Source organism: Trichosurus vulpecula, chromosome 7 (assembly GCF_011100635.1).
Source record: "Trichosurus vulpecula isolate mTriVul1 chromosome 7, mTriVul1.pri, whole genome shotgun sequence".
NCBI classification, from domain to species: Eukaryota; Metazoa; Chordata; class Mammalia; order Diprotodontia; family Phalangeridae; genus Trichosurus; species Trichosurus vulpecula.
Genome location: NC_050579.1, coordinates 155,677,919 through 155,701,322, shown reverse-complemented (window position 1 = coordinate 155,701,322; position 23,404 = coordinate 155,677,919). Strand labels below are relative to the sequence as shown.

At 40.3% G+C, this 23,404-nt stretch overlaps 3 protein-coding genes and 1 pseudogene across 3 annotated transcripts in view; 3 read left to right on the top strand and 1 right to left on the bottom strand.

Moving 5' to 3' along the window:
- The first annotated feature begins 708 nt into the window (after window positions 1–708).
- GTF3C6 (general transcription factor IIIC subunit 6) lies at window positions 709–10,369 on the top strand. The gene is made up of 6 exons (XM_036765812.1): window positions 709–908; window positions 4,925–5,005; window positions 6,763–6,826; window positions 6,920–6,964; window positions 7,068–7,181; window positions 9,339–10,369. The coding sequence occupies exons 1-6, from the start codon at window positions 843–845 to the stop codon at window positions 9,638–9,640; spliced, it is 672 nt and encodes a 223-aa protein (XP_036621707.1). The 5' UTR covers window positions 709–842; the 3' UTR covers window positions 9,641–10,369.
- A 6,178-nt stretch (window positions 10,370–16,547) lies between these two features.
- On the top strand, window positions 16,548–16,915 carry LOC118858689 (annotated as a pseudogene).
- A 3,753-nt stretch (window positions 16,916–20,668) lies between these two features.
- Window positions 20,669–21,324, bottom strand: LOC118857163 (60S ribosomal protein L12-like). The gene has a single exon (XM_036767810.1). It carries the CDS (start codon window positions 21,211–21,213, stop codon window positions 20,716–20,718), a length of 498 nt encoding a protein of 165 aa, XP_036623705.1. The 5' UTR covers window positions 21,214–21,324; the 3' UTR covers window positions 20,669–20,715.
- A 526-nt stretch (window positions 21,325–21,850) lies between these two features.
- The window catches only part of RPF2 (ribosome production factor 2 homolog), a 40,378-nt gene continuing 38,824 nt past the window's right edge, over window positions 21,851–23,404 (top strand). Inside the window, exon 1 of the mRNA XM_036765848.1 lies at window positions 21,851–21,970. Within this exon, the coding sequence (XP_036621743.1) occupies window positions 21,948–21,970 (23 nt within the window). The 5' untranslated portion in view covers window positions 21,851–21,947. The remainder of the gene's footprint in view (window positions 21,971–23,404) is intronic.

The following is a 23,404-nucleotide window of genomic DNA, read 5'->3' as shown; positions in this document are numbered from 1 at the left end:
TAATGCCCCACTTGATCAGGGCCAGCCTACACTGGGGCCGAAGGGGGTGCTGGTTTTGCTGTTTTGTTGCTCTTGGTAATCAAAGACGAGTGTCTGCCAGTTAATAAAAGCTCATTGACTTGAGGAAATGCTGGGCGGTGAAGTCAGAAGTTTGGGGTTCGAATCTCTGACGGAGACTCCAGCTAGGGGAGCACAGGCGGCCTTTCCCTCTGCCTTCTGCCTCGGGCGTCTTCCACGTCTCCCCTTTCGTGGGAGGCCCATCGCCTTCCCCATGCATGTATGTATGTATAATCTGGGATGGACCACGCCCTGTTTTTGCCTTTCCAACACACAGTAAGGGTTTAATAATTGCTTGCTAACTCGACCAACATTCCCATGGCACGTGGTAGGCGCTTAATAAATGCTTGGTCGGTCCTTAATTTCTTCCCAGCCCGGGCGCCACCTGGAAGCGTAAATAAGCAAGGCCCAGAGGGCAGAACACCCGGCGGGTCCCACCCGATCCGCAGACCCCGCCCTAGGTCCAGCACTTCTCTTTGGCGGCCTCAGCCCGGATTCAGGAGGCAGGGATGGGCACATGGAGGGAGAAACTCGAGCAAGCAAGCTCACCAACGCCCTCTTCGGGAGAACCTGTTCTTCTGCTCCGCCGGAAGGACCGGGGAGGGTTCTTTCAGAAGAACAGGCGGAGCCGGAACTGGAGAACCAGGAAGTGGCTCAGCAGACGGCCCTCAAGATGGCGGCGCAGGCCACACCTCCACCCCTCCCCCCCCCCCCCGGTGCTCGATCACGTGACGGTAGTGGGGGCTGCTGGGGGAAAGGCACTTTGAATCCAATCCCTGTGGAGCATGGCGGCTGCTACACTGGGTGAGCAAGCTCCCGGACGCGAGGAAGAAGAGGAGGAAGAAGAGGAGGTAAGTGGCCTCCCGGCCAAGGGGCAAGGTCGCCGGGTGGCCCGGGCGCCTTCCCCCACGGCCTAGGCCTCGGTGGAGAGCGTGCCTCGGGAAGGTGGAATTCCTTCGCTGGCTTTCAGAACGGGCTTCCTGGGCCCGCGTTTCTTTGGCGCCCAGTGAGAGGAGCAGGATGGGATTTCCGGGGAGATGGGGGCTCGCTCAGTGCTCCTTCCTGTGCGCCGCTCGAAGAAAGACAGGAAGGAAACATTTATTAAACGCTTACTAGATGCCAAGAGGGGCAGCTAGGTGGGCTCCACCGGAATCTTTTAAGATCTGAGTTCAAATGCGGCCTCACTTACAAGCTTTGTGATCCTGGGCAAGTCGCTTCACCCTGTTTGCCTCAGTTTCCTCATTTGTAAAATGACCTGGAGAAGGAAATGGCCAAACCGCCCCAGTATCTTTGCGGAGAAGCCCCAGGTGGGGTCATGGCGAGTCGGAAGTGACTGAAAAACGACCGAACCACAACAGCAAGGGACCACGCACTGTGCGCAGTCTTTAGGGCATGAAACATATGGATGAAAGTCATAAATGCTGGTCTAGTCAGGGGGTAAAGTCAGGGACAAATATTTGGGACAAAATAAGTTTAGCTTTTTAAAAAAATATATATCCGGGAATCTCTATTTGATCGTGGTATTTTCTGGTCATGTAGATAAGTTCATCAGTTTCTTGTCATTATCCACCCTTCTACTTAGAGGATTGGCATGAGATTGGACTCTTTCTCCACCTCTTAAAATTCTTGGGTACCAATGTTACTATCTTTACCTCTTACCATAGGATCAGCCCATATTCTTTTTCTGCTTGGATCTACCAGAACATAATGCTACAATGCAGTATAGTATTCTAGAACATAAGACCATTTCCTGGAATGAAACTTTTTTTTTCCCTTGGAACAACATGACCAGCATGGAGAATATTCTCAAGAAACCCTTCTATTCATAGCTATCGGAAACAGGTTTTCTAAAATATGTTTTGAGAAATGCTAAGCTAGTATAATCTCCCTTACCCTTCTCACACCCCTTATTTTTACAGATAAAAATAATTAAACTTTTTTTTTTATGATTTGACTAGGTCATACAATTAGCCAATAGAAGGACTCTAGTCTAGATCTCCTGACTTCCACTCAGCATCCTTTCCATTCATTCCATTCCCATGCTGGGCCTAGCACTTTGTCATAAATGTACATTTGTAATCAAAATGGAAAAGTCAGAGTGAAATTATTTTAAGGTCAATCTGCTTAACCTAACTTAACAATTTAATTTGTTATGAAAATAAGTGGTATGTAGCATTATGATAATTTTTTTCTTTAATTGTCTAGTAAGATCCTTACAAAAGTTATGGAGATTATTAGAGCTAGAAGGATCCTCAGTCAAAGACTTTCGTTTCAGAGATGAGTACTAGAGAGGGTAAGTGATTTGCCCAAGCTCACAAAGTAAGTGTCAGATCCTGGATTTGAATCTTAGACCTATGGTTTCAAATCCAACACTTTTTCTATTGTACTGTGATGTAATTGGGTTCTAGTCAGTTCAAGAGAATAAGCATCACTAAATAATAACTATGTGCCGGGAACTCTTCTAGATTCTGGAGATATAAAGATGGAAATGAGAGTCCCTGCCCTCAAGAAAGTTACATTTATAAGGGAGAAACAACATGTCCAGAGATAAATATGAGATATATACAAAAAAATTTATCCATTTGAGAGCAGTAACAACTGGCACAAACGGGGAAAAGCCTCTTGTGAGAGGTGTCACTTGAACTGAGCCTTAAAAGTAGCTAGGAACCTAATTAGGGTGGTTTTGTTGTTCATTTTGTTGGTATTTCAGTTGTGTGACCCCATTTGGGGTTTTCTTGGCAGAGATACTGGAGTGGTTTGTCATTTTCTTCTCCAGCTTATTTTACAAATGAGAAAACTGAGGCAAACAGGGTTAAGTGATCACAAGGGTAGTCAGTGTCTGAGGCTGGATTTGAACACAGGTTTATTGACTCCAAACCAGGTGCTCTATCTACTGCACCACCTAGCTGCCCATATCTAATTGAAGAGAAGTGAGTAAAGAAAGCATTCCAGCATTATGGTTTTGGCTTTTCCAACTGCCTAGTAGACATCACAAACTCGATGTCTGATAGAAATCTTAAGCTTAACATGTCCAAAACTGAGCTCATCATGTTTCCCCAAACCCTCTCTTCTTCCTAACTTCCCTATTACTGTTGAAGACATCAACATCTTCCCAGTTACCAAGACTGACAATGTAGGTGCCATCCTTCACCCCTGACTGTTTGCCACCTTCCATTTCCAATCTGTTGCTAAGTCCTGTGGATTCTACCTTTGCAACATCTCTGGTACGTGCCATGCCCCCTCTCCTCTGAAGTAGCCACCACTTTGATATAACCTTGCATCATCTCACACTTGGAATACTGGTAGCCATCTGGTTTATCTCCTTGCCTTAAGTCTGCCATCAAAATGATCTTTCTAAAGAGTAGGCTTGATCTCCTTAATATAATAAACTCCAAGTATCTCCCTGTTACCTCCAGGATCAAATAGAAAATCCTTTGGTGTCTAAAGTGGCTAGATTGCCACTTCCTTGCTAGTCTTACTCTTTATTCTTCTTCTAAGTACTCCTAGATCCAGCGACATTAGTTTCCTTCCTATACTTTCCAATTCCCGTGCATTTTCCACTGGCTGTTCCTCATAACTGGAACTCTCTCCCTTCTTATTTCTACTCCCTGGTTTCCTTCAAGTCTTAAGCTAAAACCCCACCTTTTGCAAGAAGCCTTTTTTAATCCCCCTGATTTTGAGATTTCTGCAGTTTATCCTGTATCTAGTTTGTAACTAGATGTCTGCGTGTTGTCCATTAGACATTCCTTGAGAACAGGGACTGTTTTTGTCATTGTACAATATCCCCAGCACTTACAGTGCTTGACACATGGGAGGTGCTAAATAAATGCTTGTTGATTTAAAGAACGCAGGGGGCCATCTCTAGTCGTCCTGGTATGTATCTGGTCACTGGACCAAGATGGCCCTGGAAGAGAAAGCAAAGCTGGTGAATTTACACAGCCTTCCCTCACTTAAATCCAACTCATTTGTATGTCATGGCATCACCTCCATAATGTCGTGGTCCTCTTTGAGAACAAAGGACAAACAACAGTAACAGCAAGGATGCAGAGATAGGAGATGGAATGGCAGGAATGGGGCACTGAGGATCAGTATTGAGAAATCAGTGTGAAAACATGTTGGAGCTGGATTGTGAAGGGCTTCAAATGCCAGACAAGTTTATACTTTATCCTGAAAGCCGTAGGGAGTCGCTGAAGCCCAAGGAGGATGACACAGTCAGATTTGTGTTCTTAGGAGTGTGACTATCTGGCTGCTATATAGAGGAAGTTGCTGCGAATAGCACTCTTCTGAATCCACATCAAGGGCCGTGTTGTGCCACAGTGGCAAGCTTTAAAAAAAATTGTTGATAACTTTGTTTTTATGTCATCTAAATTTCTTCCAGTATTCCTTCTCCTCCCCTCTCCCAGAGGGCATTCCATACAGCAAAGAATATATTTTAAAGAGAAAAAATGCCAACAGGAAGAAGGGAAAAACTTAACAAAAATGCATCAATACATCAAAGAAGTTTGAAAATATATGTAATGTTCTACATTTGTGGATTTCCTGCTTCTGCAAGAGCGGAGGGAGTTATCTTCTCATCTTTCTTCTTTGTAACTGTGCTTGTTTTTTATAATTCTGCAACACTTGTTCTAATTGTTCTATGATTCTTTCCATTTACATTTTTGTAGTAATTGTGTATATTGTTTTATTGGCTCCGATTACGTCCTCATGAATTCTTTATTTCTCTGTATTCATAATGTTTGCTATTTCTTACAGCACAGTAATATTCTGTTACATTCACCTACCATAGTTTGTTTAGCCATTCACTCCAAAATGGGTATCCACTTTGTTGACTGCTAGCTTTTAACACATTTTCCTTTTCCTCCTCCAGGAGCAATTGGTCATGGTGGAATTATCAGGAATTATAGATTCAGAGTTTTTAACAAGATGTGGAAACAAATGCAAGATTTTGGTGAGTGTGCAGCATTTTATGATTTGTTTAAACCATTCCTAAACTAAAAACAGGATTAAACTCTTATTAACTGTGGAATATAGGGAAAAGAAAAAAAAAACCAACTTAAATTGAGCAAAGCTGGGTTTGAGTTCTAGTTCTGAGAGGTCCTAGTTGTGTGACTTTGGGCAGAGTCACGGTTTTTTGAGCTTCAGTTTTCTCTTCTGTAAAATGGAAATGGGAATTAATATTTGTTCTGCCTGTATCACAGCGTTCTTGTCAGGAAAGCATTTTGTAAACCATTAAGCACTGTAACAGTAACTCACGTTTCTATAACACTTTAAGGTTTGAGAAGTGACTTACAATTATTATTTCATTATATCTTCACAACAGCTCTGGGGGGTGGCTGCTATTACTATCATCTTCATTTTCCACATGGGGAAACTGAAGTAGACAGGTGAAGTGACTTGTTCAGGGTCACACAGATAGAGTAAGTATCTAAAGGCTGGATTTGAACTATATAAAGGCAAGCTGCCATTATCACAAGTGCTTTGCCATCTAAATAATTATACTTGTTGCCAAATTTTGTTTATAGAGAATTTCTGTATTAAGTGTGTGATAGTTGGTATGTAAAATTACAAGTGGTAGGAGATAATAATTATCCTTAAAATAGTAAATCACTGTGAAGTGTAATTGAGTACCGAAGTTGTGGACTTTGTTTTCCTACAGATCTTTAACATTAATAATCGTCTATATCAGATGATTTAAGTCAGTGCTAGAGAGCATTTTTTATCCGAGGTAAACCCTTCTATCTACTACCCTCCTCAAAATTATTTGAGTCATATATCAGGACTTTATTTAAGAGAAATAAAAAATATTCAGTGTTCTGCCCTTTTACATTAAGAACAGGAAATACAATTTAGTTGGACCATAGAAAAATATTATAATATGTATATTAGTCTTCTACTGAAGAGGAGTGAATGGGGTTGGGGGGAGGGGAGGATAGATACATGAGGAGACAGTGAGAAACAGAGGTAAGCATGGAGAAGAATGGGGAGACTGAGTAGGAAAAGATATCTCTTAGAAATTTCTTAGGTGTGTGAATTTTCTCTGGCTATCCTCATCTCTGCCTTGTGGCTTCTTTGACTTCCTTTAAGTCCCAACTGAAGACCCATCTTCTACAGGAAACTTTTCCCAAATCCCCTTAATTCTAGTCTTTCCCTTTTAATTATTTCCTATTTATCCTGTCTGTAGCTTGTTTCAACATCTTTGCTTATTTTCTTCCCCAGTCGATTATGAGCTCCTTGAGGGCAGGGACTGTCTTTTGCCTCCTTTTATATCCCCAGTACTTAGCATAGTGCCTGGCACATGGTAGATGCTTAATAAATGTTCACTGACTTTTTGCTGCTGAATGAGTTGTCACTTATTCCCTACCTCCCTTTGAAATATTAGTTGACTGACACTGTTGACAGCTTTTTAACTGCCCTTTAGTTAATCCTTTCAGAGTTGGTTTTACATGGAATAGAAAGAAAGTTCACTAAAGAAGTATTCTCTGGACTGCAAATACTATGTCTAGAGCAATACTATTACTTAGACGCTATGGGATCATGACCCACAGTTTGAGAAGCGCTGAAGGAGTCTCGAGTGGAAAAAGTTTAAGAAGCCCTCCCTGTCTTAGAGTTCTTATTTGGAGGATATATGAGTTAAGGGTTTCCCACAAGGTAACCTGCTAGAGTCTCTTCTAGTTCTGACTATATTTTATTATGTTCATTTCATAGGGCATTGACACGGAAAGACCTATTCTTCAAGTAGACAGCTATGTCTTTGCTGGGGAATATGAAGGTAGGGGGTCACTGACTGAAACTCCTTTTTAATTATGTGACTTTCTGAGAAGAATCTTATTTCTCAATAAATTATCCTATACTTTTCCTATAGATACTCTTGGGACCTGTGTTGTGTTCGAAGAAAATACAGATCAGGGTAAGTAATTACTCTGTATTCCCAGGTTAAATTCAGGGCCACAGAGCCTAAATTTTTCATATGAAATTGATCATTGTGGTAATTGAGGTAACTTTGTTTATAGTTGATGCAGAAGGTAACCATAAAACAGAGCTGAAATATAAGTGCCACACAATGAAGAAACTGAGTATGACAAGAACACTTCTGACTGAGAAGAAGGAGGGAGAAGAAAACATAGGTTGGTATACATCATTTTCAGAAAATAGTGGTTCAGACTTGACTTGTGTGATATCAATTAATCAAAAAGCATTTGTTAAGTGCTTACTCTGGGTCAGGCATGTTCTAAGGACTGGGGATTTAAGAAAAAGCAAAAACAGTTCCTGCCCTCAAGAAACTAGCGTATTAATGTCTAGATAGTACTTAGAAACTAATTTAAGCATATTGCCTCAGATAATTGAAATAGCTATGAGCATTGTATACAAATATAGAAGTTCAGGTTTAACCTACAGATTTAAACCTCAGTAAAGGGTAGCCTATTAGGAGCACACAAGCTATTTTCTTGCTTACTGAGAAATTACATTTGAATTAGTTTCCAGAGTTCTGTGCTTGAGAAGATACAATGTTTTGATGATATGACATGTTATTTATAAACACACATATATTAGTGCAACAGAGAGATGCAAAGTACTTTGTTAGGGAACCAGAGAAGTGCTTCATGGAGGAAGTGGCATTTAAATTGGGCTTTTGAAAGTAGTTTAGGAATTCATTAGGCAGAGGGAGTAAAAGCATTCTCTGGGTAGGAAGTAGTATGAAAAAAGACATAACATTGGGAAAGCATAGAGTCTGTAAAGTAGTCCTGTTTGGAGGGAATTTAGAGTGGATGATGGGGTATAATGGGAGAAAATTGTAAAGGTAGGATAGTGCCTTAAACATTAGGCAAAGGACTTTGACCTTTTGTGGTGATATAACCAGAGCTGTGAATAAAGATCTGTATGGCAGCAGTAAAAAAAAAAGAGGCAGACAAGAAAAAATAGAAGCAGAAGACCTCTAGGAGGCTATTGCAATAGTTCAGTCAGGTAACAGTGAGGCTAAGAAAGTGGGAGTGGGAATAGAGAGAAAGAAAGGGATGTGAGAATAATTGCAAAGGTAGGACTGAAAATTTTAACTGTTTTCATAGAAAGATAAGGGAGAGGAAAGTTAAAATATCACACTGAGGTTTTGAACCTTGGAATTTAGGTGAACTGTGTTGACACTGATAAAAAGTAGTAATAAAAGAAGGAACAGGTTTTAGGGAAAGATAAGTTTTTGGACATAGTGAGTTTGAGGCGTCTGCCAGTAGGACATAAGTTTGGAAATCCCAGTTCTGCTATTTATTATCTTTGTGATTTTCGTCAAGTCACCTCTTCTCTGTGGCCTGTTTTTTTGGCTATAAAATGAAGGAATTTGGGCTAGATGATCTTTTTTTTTTTTTTTTTTTTTTGGCTTTTTGGCAGGGCAATTGGGGTTACGTGACTTGCCTAAGGTCACACAGCTAGTACGTGTCAAGTGTCTGAGGCTGGATTTGAACTCAGGTCCTCCTGATTCCAGGGCCGGTGCTCTACTCTAGCTGCCCCTGGGCCAGATGATGATTCTTCCAGCTCTAAATCATCCTATAAATTTATGCACTTTTGTAGCTACTTGGGTATCTGGATCTGCTCTTTACGAGAATGGCCAGAATTGAGGATTTGGATCTACATAAAAGCAAGCTGAAGCCGTAGAATGAAATATAGAGAAAGGGGCTTAGCACATAATGTTGGACAGTATTGTAATTAAAGGGTTGGAAAGAAGACGATATAATAATAATTGAGAGAAGGAATGAGTAAGAGAAGTAGGGAAACCAGGAGAGAGAGTTATATTTCAGCAGCTAAGGGAGGATTGAGTATCCAAAATATGTGGAAAATGGGAGAATGTGTCAATAGTGTCATGCTCCAAAGAAATCAAACATGATGAAGACACTAAAGATGATCATTTGATTTGATGATTAGAAGATAATTGGTGTCAGAGGTAGTTTCAGGAGATCTCTATTTAAAGATGTAACTTTGAGATACTGGATTAAGCTCTTTACAGAAAGGCCTGTGACAGACAAATAAAATGTCATCTTCCTGGTTTAAAGGTAACTGAAATTTCCTTTTGGCTTTATATAGTTTTTCCCTGTAGGCACTCTCACATTTCCAAGATCAATGTAATCAATGACTCATATGCCTTGGTGTGTTGTTAAGGGTTGCATTTTTCCTTTGACATGTTTATTTGGGAATATCAGTCTAAGATTATATTAATTGAGGAAAATGTTAGTTTATAACTTTTCCTCCCCTCTCCATCCCTATTTTTTGGCATAATTATTTCTTTTCTGGAACAGGTGGTGTGGAATGGCTGCAGATCAAGGACAATGATTTTTCATATAGACCCAACATGATTTGTAGCTTTGCTCATCAGAAGGAAGATGAGGAAGTTGCAGCCCAAGCCCCAGACAAAACTTTGGAAATGGAAGAGCAGGAGATGCAAGCCAAAGAGAACACAGGCATGGGCAGTGAACTGGAAAAATCAGACCACTTGGAAATGGAGGATGCTGGTCCTCTTCTTGATAGCCCTTCTTCTGAGACAGAAGATTCGACTTCTATGGACACTCAGGAGCCTGCCTTAGAAGCCGCTGCTAGGTGACATCATTCTTGTAGGTTCTAGGCAATGGGCACAACTGGAATTCTGATTTTGGAGAAGTGAATGTATAGCTTACATTTATTCATGGATTCCATGACTATTATCCATACGCATAATATAGCTGCATGTATTTGGATAAGTCAGGACCCAGCACTAACCAGATAGTTTAAAAAATTTTTTTTATTCCTCTCCTTCAGATTCTCTAAATTAGAGATTTTAGCTGAAGTGGGTATTGTATGTAGGTAAAGGCATTATTTTTGGGGGGCTTAAAGGATTTCTGGGAGCTTGAGTAGAGGAATCCTGAGTAAAACATAGCTACATATTCAAACCTTTCCTCTAAGAGGATAACTAGGAAATTCTAGTAGTTACTAGAAAACATTGTTTGGTCCTGCTCTCTCCTCTGTACCATGATTCCATTCTATCTCGGAATGATTGGCAGAAATTTAATTTTTAATTTTCAGAATTATTACAGACTTCTGATTCTATAACATTGGGCTTATATACCTTATTCCTATAGTGTGAGGAACTATAGAGGATCATTTTTTGTAAGGTTGTATAACAAACCATTCCAGATAAGCAAAAGTCAGATGAATGAGGTGGTAATGTAGTCTGTTTACATGAAAATGGAGTAATAAATACCGTGGAGAACATGGATGCATTTTATCTTCTCATTTGTTTATAACAATATTTGTATATAGTAAAATAAAGTCTTATTTTTCAGAAATTTTTTAATGTTGTCTAATACTGGTTTATCCTATTAAGCTATTTTCCAACTAGTTTCGTGGATTGTTCTTTTTTAATGTGCAAACAGTGTATTTAAGAAACTACATTATGGGGGCAACTATATGGTACAGTGAACAGAGCACCAGCCCTGGAGTCAGGAGGACCTGAGTTCAAATATCGCGACACTTACTAGCTGCGTGACCTTGGGCAAGTCACTTAACCCTGATTGCCTTGCCTTCTACCCTCTACATTATGCCATTAGCACTGTGGCACACCTTTGTCACAGTACCTACTTTGAGTTTTTCCTTCTTGTCCTTTATATTCACATGAAATGTAGTAGTGATTTTCAAAGAGCCAGCCCGGGTAGCCAACTGTAGTATGCCACTTGGAAAGTATTCTCTTACCGATTCTTCAGATTGCTATTGTCTCATAAGTTCCTCTTTAAAGTATCATAGAATCTTAATTGGAAAGGCATGAATTTCACAGCTGAATGTATTCTGAACAGAGAAAAGGCAAGTTTGGGGTCTTTTTTAATAGAAAGATAAGATGTAATTTCTTGGATACTAGCAACTCAACTAATGAATTAAATGGAATTTACTAAATATTTAGCGCCTAAAATGTGCAAAGGATACAGAGATGCATTTTCTAAGAGCTCAAGATTGATTAGGAGTGAGGAGATCTATAGAAATAAATACCACATAAGGCATTATATGACAGATGCCAGTTGAGTTAAGGTATTAACTTGGTTTTAAAGAATGAAGGGAATGACTTTGATAGAAAGGAGATGAAGGCATTACTAATTACTAGCAGGAAAGTTGAAAGCGTGTTGGGGAACAAAGTGTTTGGCTAGAGAGGAGAATAGGGATGATGGGAGATAAGGTAAGAAAAGTAAGCAGGTCCCAGATTGTGAGGAGTTGATAATTTTTCAACAAGTGTTTCCTATTTCAGACTTGATAGCTTAAGGATGGAAAAAAATCTGTGCAAGGTACAGTTCCTCTAAACTAATTTTTTAGAATGCTGAGGGTTTGTAAAATAAGATATTCTAACAAAGGAGACAGAATTTAATGTAACTCAGAGTGCCTGATATTGAGGAGATGCATTATTATGGGGACCTTTTACTTTCCAGGCGTATCTGTCACCACCTAAGTTGCAGCCGGAAACCATCAGTGTATATCACTTTTCCCAAGGGTAGTCAGCTGCCCTTCTAAGTGTTTAGGCTCACAAAATATCAAACAGAATAGAACATACTCAAAATTCCCAAGAACCTCCTTACCCCTCAGTCCACTGGAGAATTGTATTTACAGTACCATCCTATGTGGGCATCCATCAAAGGGTAAGGTCAGGGTGTGTTGCTCTTTGTCTCTGTCATTGTCCTTAGTTCTTTTCCTTCTGAAGATGCTCTCTCCAGTTGGTCTAGTAGTTCTAGCTGAAGGGAAGGATTATATTGAGGTCATAATGTTGACACTATTATGCCCAAACATCTCTTTTAATGACTTCTGGGTTATTTGTACATGGAAAGTACCTCTTGAAGTGCTATCCATTACTGAGTGGGGTGAAATGTGTCTCCTACTACCTCAGCTCTCTGGTGACTCCAGCTCACCCAGGACTTCCACGAGTTCATCATTCCATCTTCCAGTGAAGCCTGGGCATGGAAATTTGCATATGACTGCTTTCAGAAAGCACAATAATCAAGGCAAGGGCAAGCAGATACTGAGTGAAAACAAAGAACAAATTCCTCAAATACTATACTAATTATGGGAATTGGGAGACACTTTTATATATCTCTTATCCTTTTTACTTTAAGTCTTCCCCTCCCACTGGAGGAAGTTTAGAGATTGGATGGGGAGATATAAACTGAAGTAAAAGTTTAAGTTGAGGTTTTTCAGTCTTCAGAAATAATCCTCAACTCTTAACCATTAGCACATAAGCTGCTGCTAGGGACTTAGGAAAAATGTCTATAAAGAAAAAAGGACAAAGTATTCCATTTTAGTTTTTCTTCATTTGTCTTTCCTCCCTTTTTGCTCCTGAGTGGGATGGATGAAAGTCTCTCATTTAAGGAAAAGGATACTTAATATTTTAGCTTCCATAACGCCTGAACTATATCTTTGAGTTTAAAAATTAACCCCCCACCCCCCAAACTTGCATATACACCACATATATCCACATCCTGCTTACACATAGGGTGAGCATGCCTGTAACTGCTGTCTGTTAGTTTGAGGTTAAGGTGTTAGATTAAGAAGCTTTCCTTGTTTCAAGAATTTGAGGCCAACTACCCCCATGGATGGTGACAGAGGTCCAGGGGGGTTTTGGGGCTTCTTAGAATTGTTTTGTAAGGAGGTTTTGGGGGAGGGCCTTTAAGGGGTATACAAACTGCATGTCTGCCTTCTGAAACTTGCCTCCCTACCCAGACCACTCTGGAGTGGACGATGCCCAATTCTCACTCGAGACTTGCAAATAAAGCCTTTGTCTCTTTGTTGTGTTGAGAAACCTTTGATTGTTATTTCATTTGGGGGGCATTAATGTCCCACACACTCCCTTCATGGTAGTTGATGACTGTCCAAAGTAATCTACCCCACTTTGACCTGCCCTCCAGTATTTTTCCTCTCCTTGCAGCCTAGTTATTTTATTGCCTCTGGATTTAGTACCTCTTCTCTTTACCTTCCTCTGCTTTCCCAACCCAGTCCAAACTCCACTGGAAAGCTGAAACTATTGGCTAAATGCTAATCTCATAATAGATTAAAGTAATGGATGCTAGGGTGTAGAATAGGTTCACTCACAGGGTTTATGGATTTTAAAAAAGAATCTGTCATCCAAGTGAATCTTCCTGCAATGAGTGTGGGAGACTTTTTTGGGGGGGGTCTGCCTATATACTCCGACCTATTTCAAATGTGAAGACATTTCCCTCCACTTTACCTAGACTGCCAGGGACTAAAATATCTGGAATCAATAGTGCAGTTGCACAAAATGAGGAAAAATATGCCTGCCTATGTGCCCATTTTTCTGCAGTGACAGTGGATGAGCAGCAGAAAGGAGGCAGCAGATGCGAAAAGTTCCTCAGGTTTTAGGTTGTCAATAAACTTTAATTTGATTATTGGTACTTAAAAAGTGAGATTCTTGTCCAGTGACCATCAAGTGGACATAATTGCTGAAGGAGCTGACTCATGATCTCTTGACATTTTTGTCCTAAAAGGGAAGGCAAAGGAAGGGAATAAGCATTTACACAGCATCTATTATGTGCTTGGCACTGTGCTAGGCTCTTATTTTTTTAAACTAAATATAACATTTGATCTTCCTAACAACCCTATAAGATAGGTACAATTACTATCCTCATTTACAATCGAGGAAACAAGCAGACCAAGGTTAAGTGACTTGTCCAGGGTCACACAGCTAGTAGGCGCTTGAAGTCACACTTGAACTCAGGTCTTCCTGACTCTAGAAGAAGGAAGTTGTACTTATACAGAAGGATTGCTTATACGTTGTTGCTTGCCATTTGTTCCTGAAGAGGCCCGTGGCATCAGGAAGGTGATGCTGCTGTGACTTGCAAGTGAATTGGATTTGAGTGATGGAGGGCTGTCCAAAGTCACCAGCCTCACTTCTCCCCTGGAGACATCTGGGTCCAGTGGCAAGATATGAATCAGGACGACTGGAGATGGCCCCTGCTTAAAGGTGCTTCTTGGAGAAGCAAGGAAAGGAGTTGGCAGAGTGGGTTTTATCATTTGCACTGTAACAGTTAAGACTGAGGCAAAAAGTTCCAAATATGATAAATTTATAAATAAAGCATAAATTTACCAATAAATAGAATCTCAGTTTCCTCAGCTAAGCTAAGACCCTGAATGATGGGGACATTTCTTTTATAGTTTTGAGGAATACAGGAGAAAGAACAGGACTTCATAGGCAGGGGAAAAGTTATGATTTATTAAAAGAACTCAGCATCAGGAATGGCAAAATCAGTATGATTGGTTACAAAGCTGACTATGATTTGTTGGAAATTGGGAATGAAGGGCTACCACAACTCCCTCCTTCCCTCCTGTGACTAGGAAATGTTCAATATTTGAGTCTACCTGCAAGGTTAGAAATAGTGGCCCAGACTTCTTTGGATAACAGACCAGACATCCTTGAAGGATAGCTTGGTGGTATAAAGATACTAGACCAGACTCCCTTGTGTCCATCTGCATCCCTCAAGGATAACAGATTTCTTTGAGACAAGACAAGAATAGAAGAGTGATTAGCTGGAGACATGGATTTCTTAACTCACTACAAGCCAGTTGAATTTCTGAACTAAGTTTAGAGACAAAGAATCATGACTTGGGCAGTTACAGGATAAAATCAATGAACTATATGTAGGGTCCAAAAAAAGAGATACAAAATCAATCCAATTATTTCAGCACAAAAGCCAAGCCAAAAAGCACTTATTAAGAAATATTTGTGGGACACTTGGTCATCATATGTTGCAGTATTAATGATAAAATATTTGTCAAAAAAAACCCCATGAAAATAGTTGCACCTTATATATCAATATGAGTTGCTGAGAAAGTAGTAGAGAGATTCTATCGTTAATTTTATAAAAACCCTCCAAACTAAATTAACATATTCTTCATTATTTGGTGACTTCAATACAAAGGCAGGATAAGGTGAGGATGGGGAGAAATATATAGGAAAATGTGGCTCACAGGAAAGAAATAAGCAAGGCAAAAGACTTGTAGATTATATGGAAGCCTCATGTCTCTATATCACAACTACTTTGTTAAAAAAAAAAAAGAATTAGTAGGCTCTAGAATTAGCAGAACCAAACAGCATCACATGAATGAAAATGGCCTCTTTTTCATAGACAGGAAAAGAAATTTGGACATGGAAGTTATCCCTGAGTCAACTATCTGCACTGACTTATCAGAACTAAGATCAGAATTTAAAATTAAGACAAAGAATAGTAATGAGAAAGCATGTGGTACATAACTAAGATTCAACTCTGAATTTTTCCAGCAAGCTAATGAAAGTAAAAAATGGGAACTCAACAACAGAAATGACATTTACACTGACTAAGTAATTTCATCCAGAAATTTTGTAGCAATGAAAATTGCTACAAAAAGAATCCGGAAATCACTTTACCAAATAGTCAACTTATTTGCCAAATGGTAAGTGATGCCTGACAAAATGCAACACCAGGTTAGAATATAAATTCATTTATAAAATCTTACCAAGAAGAATGACAGGTGATTGTGAATAAATTAGAGAGGGTAAAACCAATCCCTAGAAAGGTTGACAGGATATCCAGCTAAGTAATATAAGTCATCCCAAAGGCATTCAAGGATGAAAATGGAAAGGAGATTACAAACAGAAGAAATATGGAAGAGATTTCCAAAAATTATTACAGCAAAATTTTCTCCATTAAGGATAATGAAACCACCCTTGGACCCTAATATTATAGTCCCTGCAGTGCTTAAAAGGAAATTTGTGTCAGAGATGTTACAACTGTAAGGGCCTTAAGGGACCAATTTACAAGTGTCTAGAGGATACTTACAAGAGTGTAGAAGAAAATCTAGGACCTTAATGATTCTCAAAACAGTGACTGAGAAAACATCAACAATTAGTAAACTATATACCTCCTCTCACTTTTATTTAGTTTTATAAGGGTCAGCTATACATAAATTGAGAATATTCTCAACGAGGGTTAATAGGAAACAAGCAGGCTTTCACAAACAATATTTAAAACATTGACTTCTAAGTTCTTTTTAACACAAAATGTTTCCCATCCATATAGCAGGATAATTTAAGATTCCTTGGAAAATGTAACAACAGGTAAGTTCAATGACCCTCTGATAAAAAACATTAAGTGAAGTATAGAACTTAGGTAGATACAGATGTGTAGATAGATAGATAGATTGATAGATTTAGATATGTTTGATAAAAATATTCACTACAGGGATAGAGGAGAAGCATCACTGAGTCCAAGTGGAGGAGAGATTCTCTTCGATGGTGAAGTCCTTCAGATGTTCTTGTTTGCAGATGATGTATTGATGACATAAACCCCAAAGCACTGTAGAACCTCCTGGAATAGATTTGTAGTCACTCAAAGATGTTTGGCTTGTATGTCCACATAGGAAAGACCAAATGGAAGAAGAGATAGATTTCAACAAGTATCTAATGGGACACCTTACAGAACTTGTCCAACTCCCCTCCATTAGCTGCCATGAACAAACGCCTCTGCCCCAGGAAAAGGAGAAGGAATGGGAATGAAGAAGACTGTCATCTCCCCCAGACCAAATGGAGTAGCAGAAACCCTGTTTTTCAGGACTCCTGGGACACAGAGTCTTCAAGCAGTGATAGTGTCGTGGTATCAGCAGCAGCAGTAGTACCAGCAGCAGCATCAATAGCCCAGACAGAGGAAGTGTTCAAGAAAGCAGCTTAAACCAGATAGTTACCAGATCCAGCCCTAATACCCCTCAGTCCTTACAGGAAGCAGTCTGCACTATGCCAAGGCCCTTACTTCCACATCAACCAGATTCTGAAGGAGGCACACTTTTATAGCCCACAGCACGAGGACGACCTCCTACATGATGAACTAGCAGTTCCTTGCCTTCTGTGAAGGGGCAGCACTGCGCAGATTTGATATTTCAACTTAAAAAGTTCGTTAAAACATATAATCTAACGTGTTCCATAGAACAGGAGTAAAAAGTGTCATCAAAGAATGGTATGTCAAAAAGAGAAGAGAGGCTCATCGTGTGGCAAAAGAGAGAATATGATATAGATGGGCAGAATCATCTGGTACCTTCTTAATGTTGGAAGAAAGCAAAGAAGGTCTCCCTGTGGTGAACTTTTAGAAAGACATAAACGAGAAACAAATAGGAATGGATGAGCTGTAACAAGCATTGTGGCAGAGAACTAACTGAGTTGATGAGATCATAGATCCATTTAAGTATAATAGCCCAAGGATCAGACAATAACCGCTCAGAATCGACTGGAGAAGAAGATTAATGAAAAGAAGAATGAAAACTTCTTAGAAAAAGACAAAGGAAAAAGAAAAATAATCATAAGAAGTTGGGGAGAAGAAAAGAGGAGAGATTTTGAACTAAGCACTTAACTGGGAAGGGAAAGAGAAGAGTCAAAAGAGGGAAAGATACAAGTAACTAAAGAAAAGAAGGAAAAAGAAACCAATAAATAAAGTAACCCCAAACTAGGGAGAAAACAGGCAAACAGGATCAGGGAAGGGTGGGAGCCCATGAGAACAGCATCACACCAGAGTAGTTTAAGCAAAATTAATTGTAAGGAGTAAGTACTGACTTAAAAGAGAAAGAGGATTAAGAAAATACTAAATAAGTATGTGAAGGAAATCACAAGCCCAATTCTTATAACTAAATGTGAATGTACTGAGCAATCCAATGAAATGGAAGAAAGTGGCAGAACACATAAGAAAAGTCTCACAATCTATACAAGAAACACATCTAAAAAAGCAAAACCACACAGAATAAAAATGAGAGGCAGGAACAAAATTTACTATGTATCAAGAGAATTTAAAAAAGCAAGATTTGCAATAATGCTATCTGGTGGAGTAAAATTAATGAGGAATTTGGTCTTAAAGAAAATGAGTAAATGACAACACTATACACATCCACCAGATGGCACTGTATCTAAGTTTATATGGAACAAGTTAAACAATTGCAAAAATACAGACTGGAGGTTCTCAAACTTCTTTGGCTTACAGCCCCCTTTAAAAAAAATAGTGCCCCCCTGGAAATCTTTCTTTAACCCTTTAACAGTTTTTTTTTTTTTTTTGAAATTCACATTATTTCAAAAAACGTAAAAGTTTTTTCTCTTTCTGTAGAAGAGAAGGGACAAAAGGAAGAAGGGAGACAAGTTAGCTAAAGAAAAGAAAAAGAAAAGAAAGAAAAGAAGACCAATGAGGCTTCCTTTAAAAAAATTCATAGAAGAGAACAAAAGGAAGGTCAGAAAGAAGAAAAAGCAGGACAATTTTGAAAGCTACAGATTAAATTAATATATATTTTTAAAAGAAAAGCAAGATGTATGTAACAGAAATCCGTAGTTTCTTATACAATCCTCTTTTTCTTTTCTAGCATGTATACAGAAATGTCCATTTTATTGTTTGTTAAATTCAGAATAAAAATAATTTTTTTTTTAAAAAGTGCTTAACATCCTTTACCAAAGTCTATATCCTGTTTTGGAAAGACAATTATTATGACCTAGAACTTTCCCTTCTCATAATGATAATCACCTTTTGGAAAAAATAATCCACAATATGCTTCGCTTGAAAAGAAACAATAGGCTTTATAGTCTCAATATAATTCTACAGGTCCTGGAACAAAGAATTACTTTGGGTTTATTTAGTACATATTCTATTTATACAAAGGGAAATAGCATGATCTACTACATATAGAGCTGGTCTCTGAGCAAGAGACACACACACACATATATATATGCAAGCCATAGTAGAAAATATAAATATACAAATAGGAAATAATTAAGAGAGGGAAGGCACTAGAACCAAGAGAGGTTGGGCAGCTAGGTGGCTCAGTGGATAGAATGCTGGGCCTGAAGTCAGGAATATGAGAGTTCAAATCTGGCTTCAGACACTTGCCAGCTGTGTGACCCTGGGCAAGTCACTTAATGCTGTTTGCTTCAGTTCCTCTTCTGTAAAATGAGCTAGAGAAGGAAATAGCAAACCCCTCCAGTATCTTTGCCAAGAAAACCCCAAATGGGGTCACGAAGAGTCAAATATGACCGAAAAATGACTGAACAACAACTCTCTGGTTAGCTGTAGTCATCCTTGGCTTAGGACCCGTTATAATTTGTACTATGGTCAAAATCAGTCCTTAATAATATATCATGAAAAAATAAAAGAGATAATATTTGTAAAGCACTTAATATAGTGCCTGGCACATAGTAGATACTTAATAAATGTTTTGTTTCTCCCTCCCCACCCATGAAGAGACTTGGACACAACTGAACCACAAAAGGTGAGATTTTAGCTGGGACTTGAAGGAAGCCAAGGAAGACAGTAGGCAGAGATAAGGAGGGAGAACATTCTAGGCATGGGGCAACCAGAGAAAATGCCCAGTTTTGTTTGTGGAACAGCCAGGAGGCCAGTGTCACTGGATTGAAGAGTAGGCGGTAGAGAGTAAGGTGTAAGAAGACTGGAAAGCTAGGTTATGAAGACCTTTGAAAGCCAAACAGAGAATATTGTATTTGATCCTGGAGGTAATCAGAAGTCACTGGAGTTTATTGGGGTGTTGACATGATTGGGTTTGCTTTAGGAAAACCACTTTAGAGACTGAATGGAGAATGTATTGGGGTGGGGGAGGGACTTGAGGCAGACAGATCCACCAGCATGCTATTATAATAGTCCAGGTGTGGGATAATGAAGGCCTGCACCAGAGTAGTGGCAATATCAGAGGAGAGGGTGTATTGGAGAGAGACTGCAAAGGAGAAATTGACAGGCTTGGATATGGGTATGGGGGTGTGTGTGTGTGTGTGTGTGTGAGAGAAAGAGCGAGAGTGAGAAAAAGAGCGAGAGAGAGAGAGAGAGAGAGAGAGAGAGAGAGAGAGAGAGAGAGAGACAGAGCAACAGAGAGAGAGCAACAGAGAGAGAGATCACAAGGGATCCAGGATGATTTCTGGATGAGAGCCTAAAGGACTGAAAAAGTTGCTTGACAGTAACAGGGAATTTTGGAAGGGCAGAGACTTGGGGGGACAGATAATAAGTTCAGTTTTGGACAAGTTGAGTTTAAGATGTCTACAGATAGTAGCTGGTGGGGTAATGAGTAATGCTGGGTCTGGAGTCAAGAAGACTTGAGTTCAAATCCAGCCTCAGACACTTACTATGTGACCCTGGGCAAGTCACTTAACCTCCATCTGCCTCAGTTTCCTCAACTGCCTCATGGAGATAATAATAGCACCTCCCTCTCAGGATTGTTGTGAAGATCAAATCAGATAATTAAAAAAAAATCGCTTGTATAGTGCCTACCCACATATACAAAATGGGGAAAATAAATAGCATCTGTCTCCCAGGGTTGTTGTAAAGATCAAAGTAAATTGTTAAAAATGAACATTAAAATTTTTTAAAAATGTAATTGAGAAATAGTTAATGAAATAAATAAAAATATATCAAAAAGATCAGATCAGATATTTTTTAAAAAGCTCTTAGTACAGTCCCTAGCACATTAAAGGTGCTATACAAAATGAGGCTAATAATAGCACTTACCACCAGGGTTGTTGTGAAGATCAATTCAGAATAAATGAAAATTAAAAGTTAAATGTAACTGGCAGGTGTTTAACAAAATAAATATTTTTTTTTTGTTGTTGTCAAATGTTAAATTTATTGCAAATAGTCTCCTTTGTAGCTTTTAACTTGCTGGGTATTCAACAGCACCACTATTGATGTCATCAATGACATCATGAGGGTGTTTGCCATCAATGTTGCAGCCCACAGACTGGGCTGTTCCAAGTATCTCTTTAATGGTTCCAGAGAGATCTCTTGCCAAAGATCGGTGCCTCATCTGTCGGGCAATGCTGACAATCTCATCGAAAGTGATGTTTCCATTGTGTTTAATATTTTTCTGCTTCTTTCTGTCCCGAGGAGGTTCCTTTAGGGCTTTGATGATCAAGGCTGAGGCAGAAGGCACAACCTCAATCTGGGCCTGTCTGTTCTGAATGGTAAGTTTCACTGTGATTCTTAGCCCTTTCCAGTCACCAGTTGCTTTGGCAATGTCATCACCAACCTTTTTGGGAGACAAACCCAAGGGACCAATTTTGGGGGCCAGAGCTGATGTGGCACCAACTTCACCACCTGTGCACCTTAAAAACACGACTTTAATTTCATTAGGGTCAAACTTGGGCGGCATGGCGGCGACGAAGGTGGTGGCTTGGCCTGGACGCTACGGGGTGGCTGCGGGTGTCGGATGAACCCGGATTCGGGACGACCGAAAGAAGTTGCACCTTCACCACCACGAGCTGGGAGCTAAAAGCACAAAATAAATATTTAAAAAAAATTAAATTAGATAATATTTTTAGAAATCGCTTATTACTCTACCTAGAACATAGTAGGTGCTATACCCAAAATGAAGGTAATAATAGCACCTGCTTTTCAGGGTTGCTGTGAAGATCAAATCAGATAATATTTTTTAAAAGCTCCTACAACAGTGCCAAGTGCATTGCAGGCGCCATATAAATACTTATTCCCCTCCCCTTTAGGACACCCTATGTTAAAACACGCCCGACGTAAAACATGGTGACATTTCTCGAGATCACACAGATGGAGTCATTTAAACCCAAAGCGACCTTGAGAAGCAGGCTGATTCCCACCGCGCAGTTGCGGGGAAGGCTAGTGGTATCCATAGCAACCAGGGGCAGCCACTCACTCCTCATTAAAAATGGCCGCCAGCACATGTCTTTTTCTCTCTTTCTCCCGCGGATCCGTATTGGACGGTACAGCCCAAGTCTGGTTGGAAGTAGGCGGGTGTGACGTCACCAAGCGATTTCCGGTTCCGCCTGTAGGAGTCCGAGGTGGGAGAACCGTGGTGGTCTGAGTCATATCCCCGCGCCGCACGTGGATCCTGGCGTCCTGGTGGCTGGAGCGATGGCCGAGCTGGACCGCGTAGTGTAAGTGGGAGGTGGTGGGGAAGTCTTTGTCTTTAACCCTGTCGTCAGGCCCTCCATGCCGCTCCGCTTCCTGTTCCTTCCTCCAGCCCCTGCGGGCGTCCGCATGTGGCCGGCCGCGGGGGACGACGCAGCCCCTCAGACCTGGGGGGCCCCGGCGGATGCCACCAGCTGGAGAAATGGGATGGGGCCGCCGCGGGGGATGTTGTCTTCTCACCCTGCTCCCTCTTTCCGTCCCGTGTTCCTTCTTCGCTTTTCTCCCTTCCCTCCTGGTAACTTCCATGAAGGAGAACAGCCCAGACGTCCCCAAGCTGCGCCCCAGTTCTGAGGAGTGTCTGACCCTTAGCTGGAGAAGCCCCCGGAGTCTAGAGCCGGTGGTGTTTGACCGGACAGTGTTTGTGTTGGTATCCCAAGGCCCTGCCCCCGGGTGCCCGGTGTGTCGTAGGCGCTTCCGTTCTTGTTGGATGAATGAATGCGTAAATAAGTGAATGAGGTCTTTTCCTCTCCGTAACTCTGTCACGACGTGAGATAGAGAATGCAGAACGTAAAATGTCCCCTCCTCTGCCTGCTCTCATAGAATAGCTGCCCATACTTAGCCTTTCCAGGTAGGTAGGTAGGTGCTAATCTTTTTAAAGAAGTCGTTTTATAAATTATCATCAAATTATTGATTGAAGTTATTCAAAATTATTATTAAAAGCGTTATTTTCAGATCCTCCTTCTCTCCCCTTTCCCCCCCTCCCTCCTTTCCTTCAGAACCAGGAAGACCTAAGTTGAAATCCTGTCTCAAACACTGGCTTTGTGATCCACCGTGAATTGCAGAGAAGGTACCCTGGTGCGAGTTTTCTCCCTGTGCAGGTCACTAGCGAAATCACAAGTCTAATTCCGAACTCTCTTCTAGGTGAAAAGAAGCACAGTGGTATGAGTGGAGAAGTAGGGACTTAATGAGAAAGAGAGTATAGTAGTAAAATTGATCCAAAGCGGCAACGGATTGGATGCGCAGAATGATTGAGAGCAGGATCAGAGATGATTACATGCCTATATAACCGGGGTCTTGGTAAAATGGAAAAGTTAAGGAGCAGTTCAGCTTTAGGAACATAGATTTGGTTTTGAATGGGTTTAATTTGTTGAAGAATGTTGGAGAAAATCTGAGTGGAAGAGAGATTTAGCTACTAGTTGAAAATGCAGTCCTTGCATTCAGAGGACTAAGGCTGAAGATATAATACAGATTTAGGAATGGTCTGTTTTAGAGATGCTACTTGAAGCTGTGGGAGTATATGACTAGCAGAAACAGCTCAGGATTGAGTCTTGGGCAGTTTTGTCTAACTGAAATGAAAAATTTAGTGGGGGATGCCCTGTTTTTGGTTTGATTAGATTATCATTTACTCAAGCTATTATGAAATGGTAACCATAAAATCCCCTTGGTTGTTCTCTCTCTCG

Coding starts and splice junctions, on each gene's coding strand:
- GTF3C6 (XM_036765812.1), top strand. CDS start 843: ATGGCGGCTGCTACACTGGGTGAGCAAGCTCCCGGACGCGAGGAAGAA. Junction 5,006..6,762: donor GAAACAAATGCAAGATTTTG/GTGAGTGTGCAG, acceptor TTCATTTCATAG/GGCATTGACACGGAAAGACC. Junction 7,182..9,338: donor GGAGGGAGAAGAAAACATAG/GTTGGTATACAT, acceptor TTTCTGGAACAG/GTGGTGTGGAATGGCTGCAG.
- LOC118857163 (XM_036767810.1), bottom strand. CDS start 21,213: ATGCCGCCCAAGTTTGACCCTAATGAAATTAAAGTCGTGTTTTTAAGG.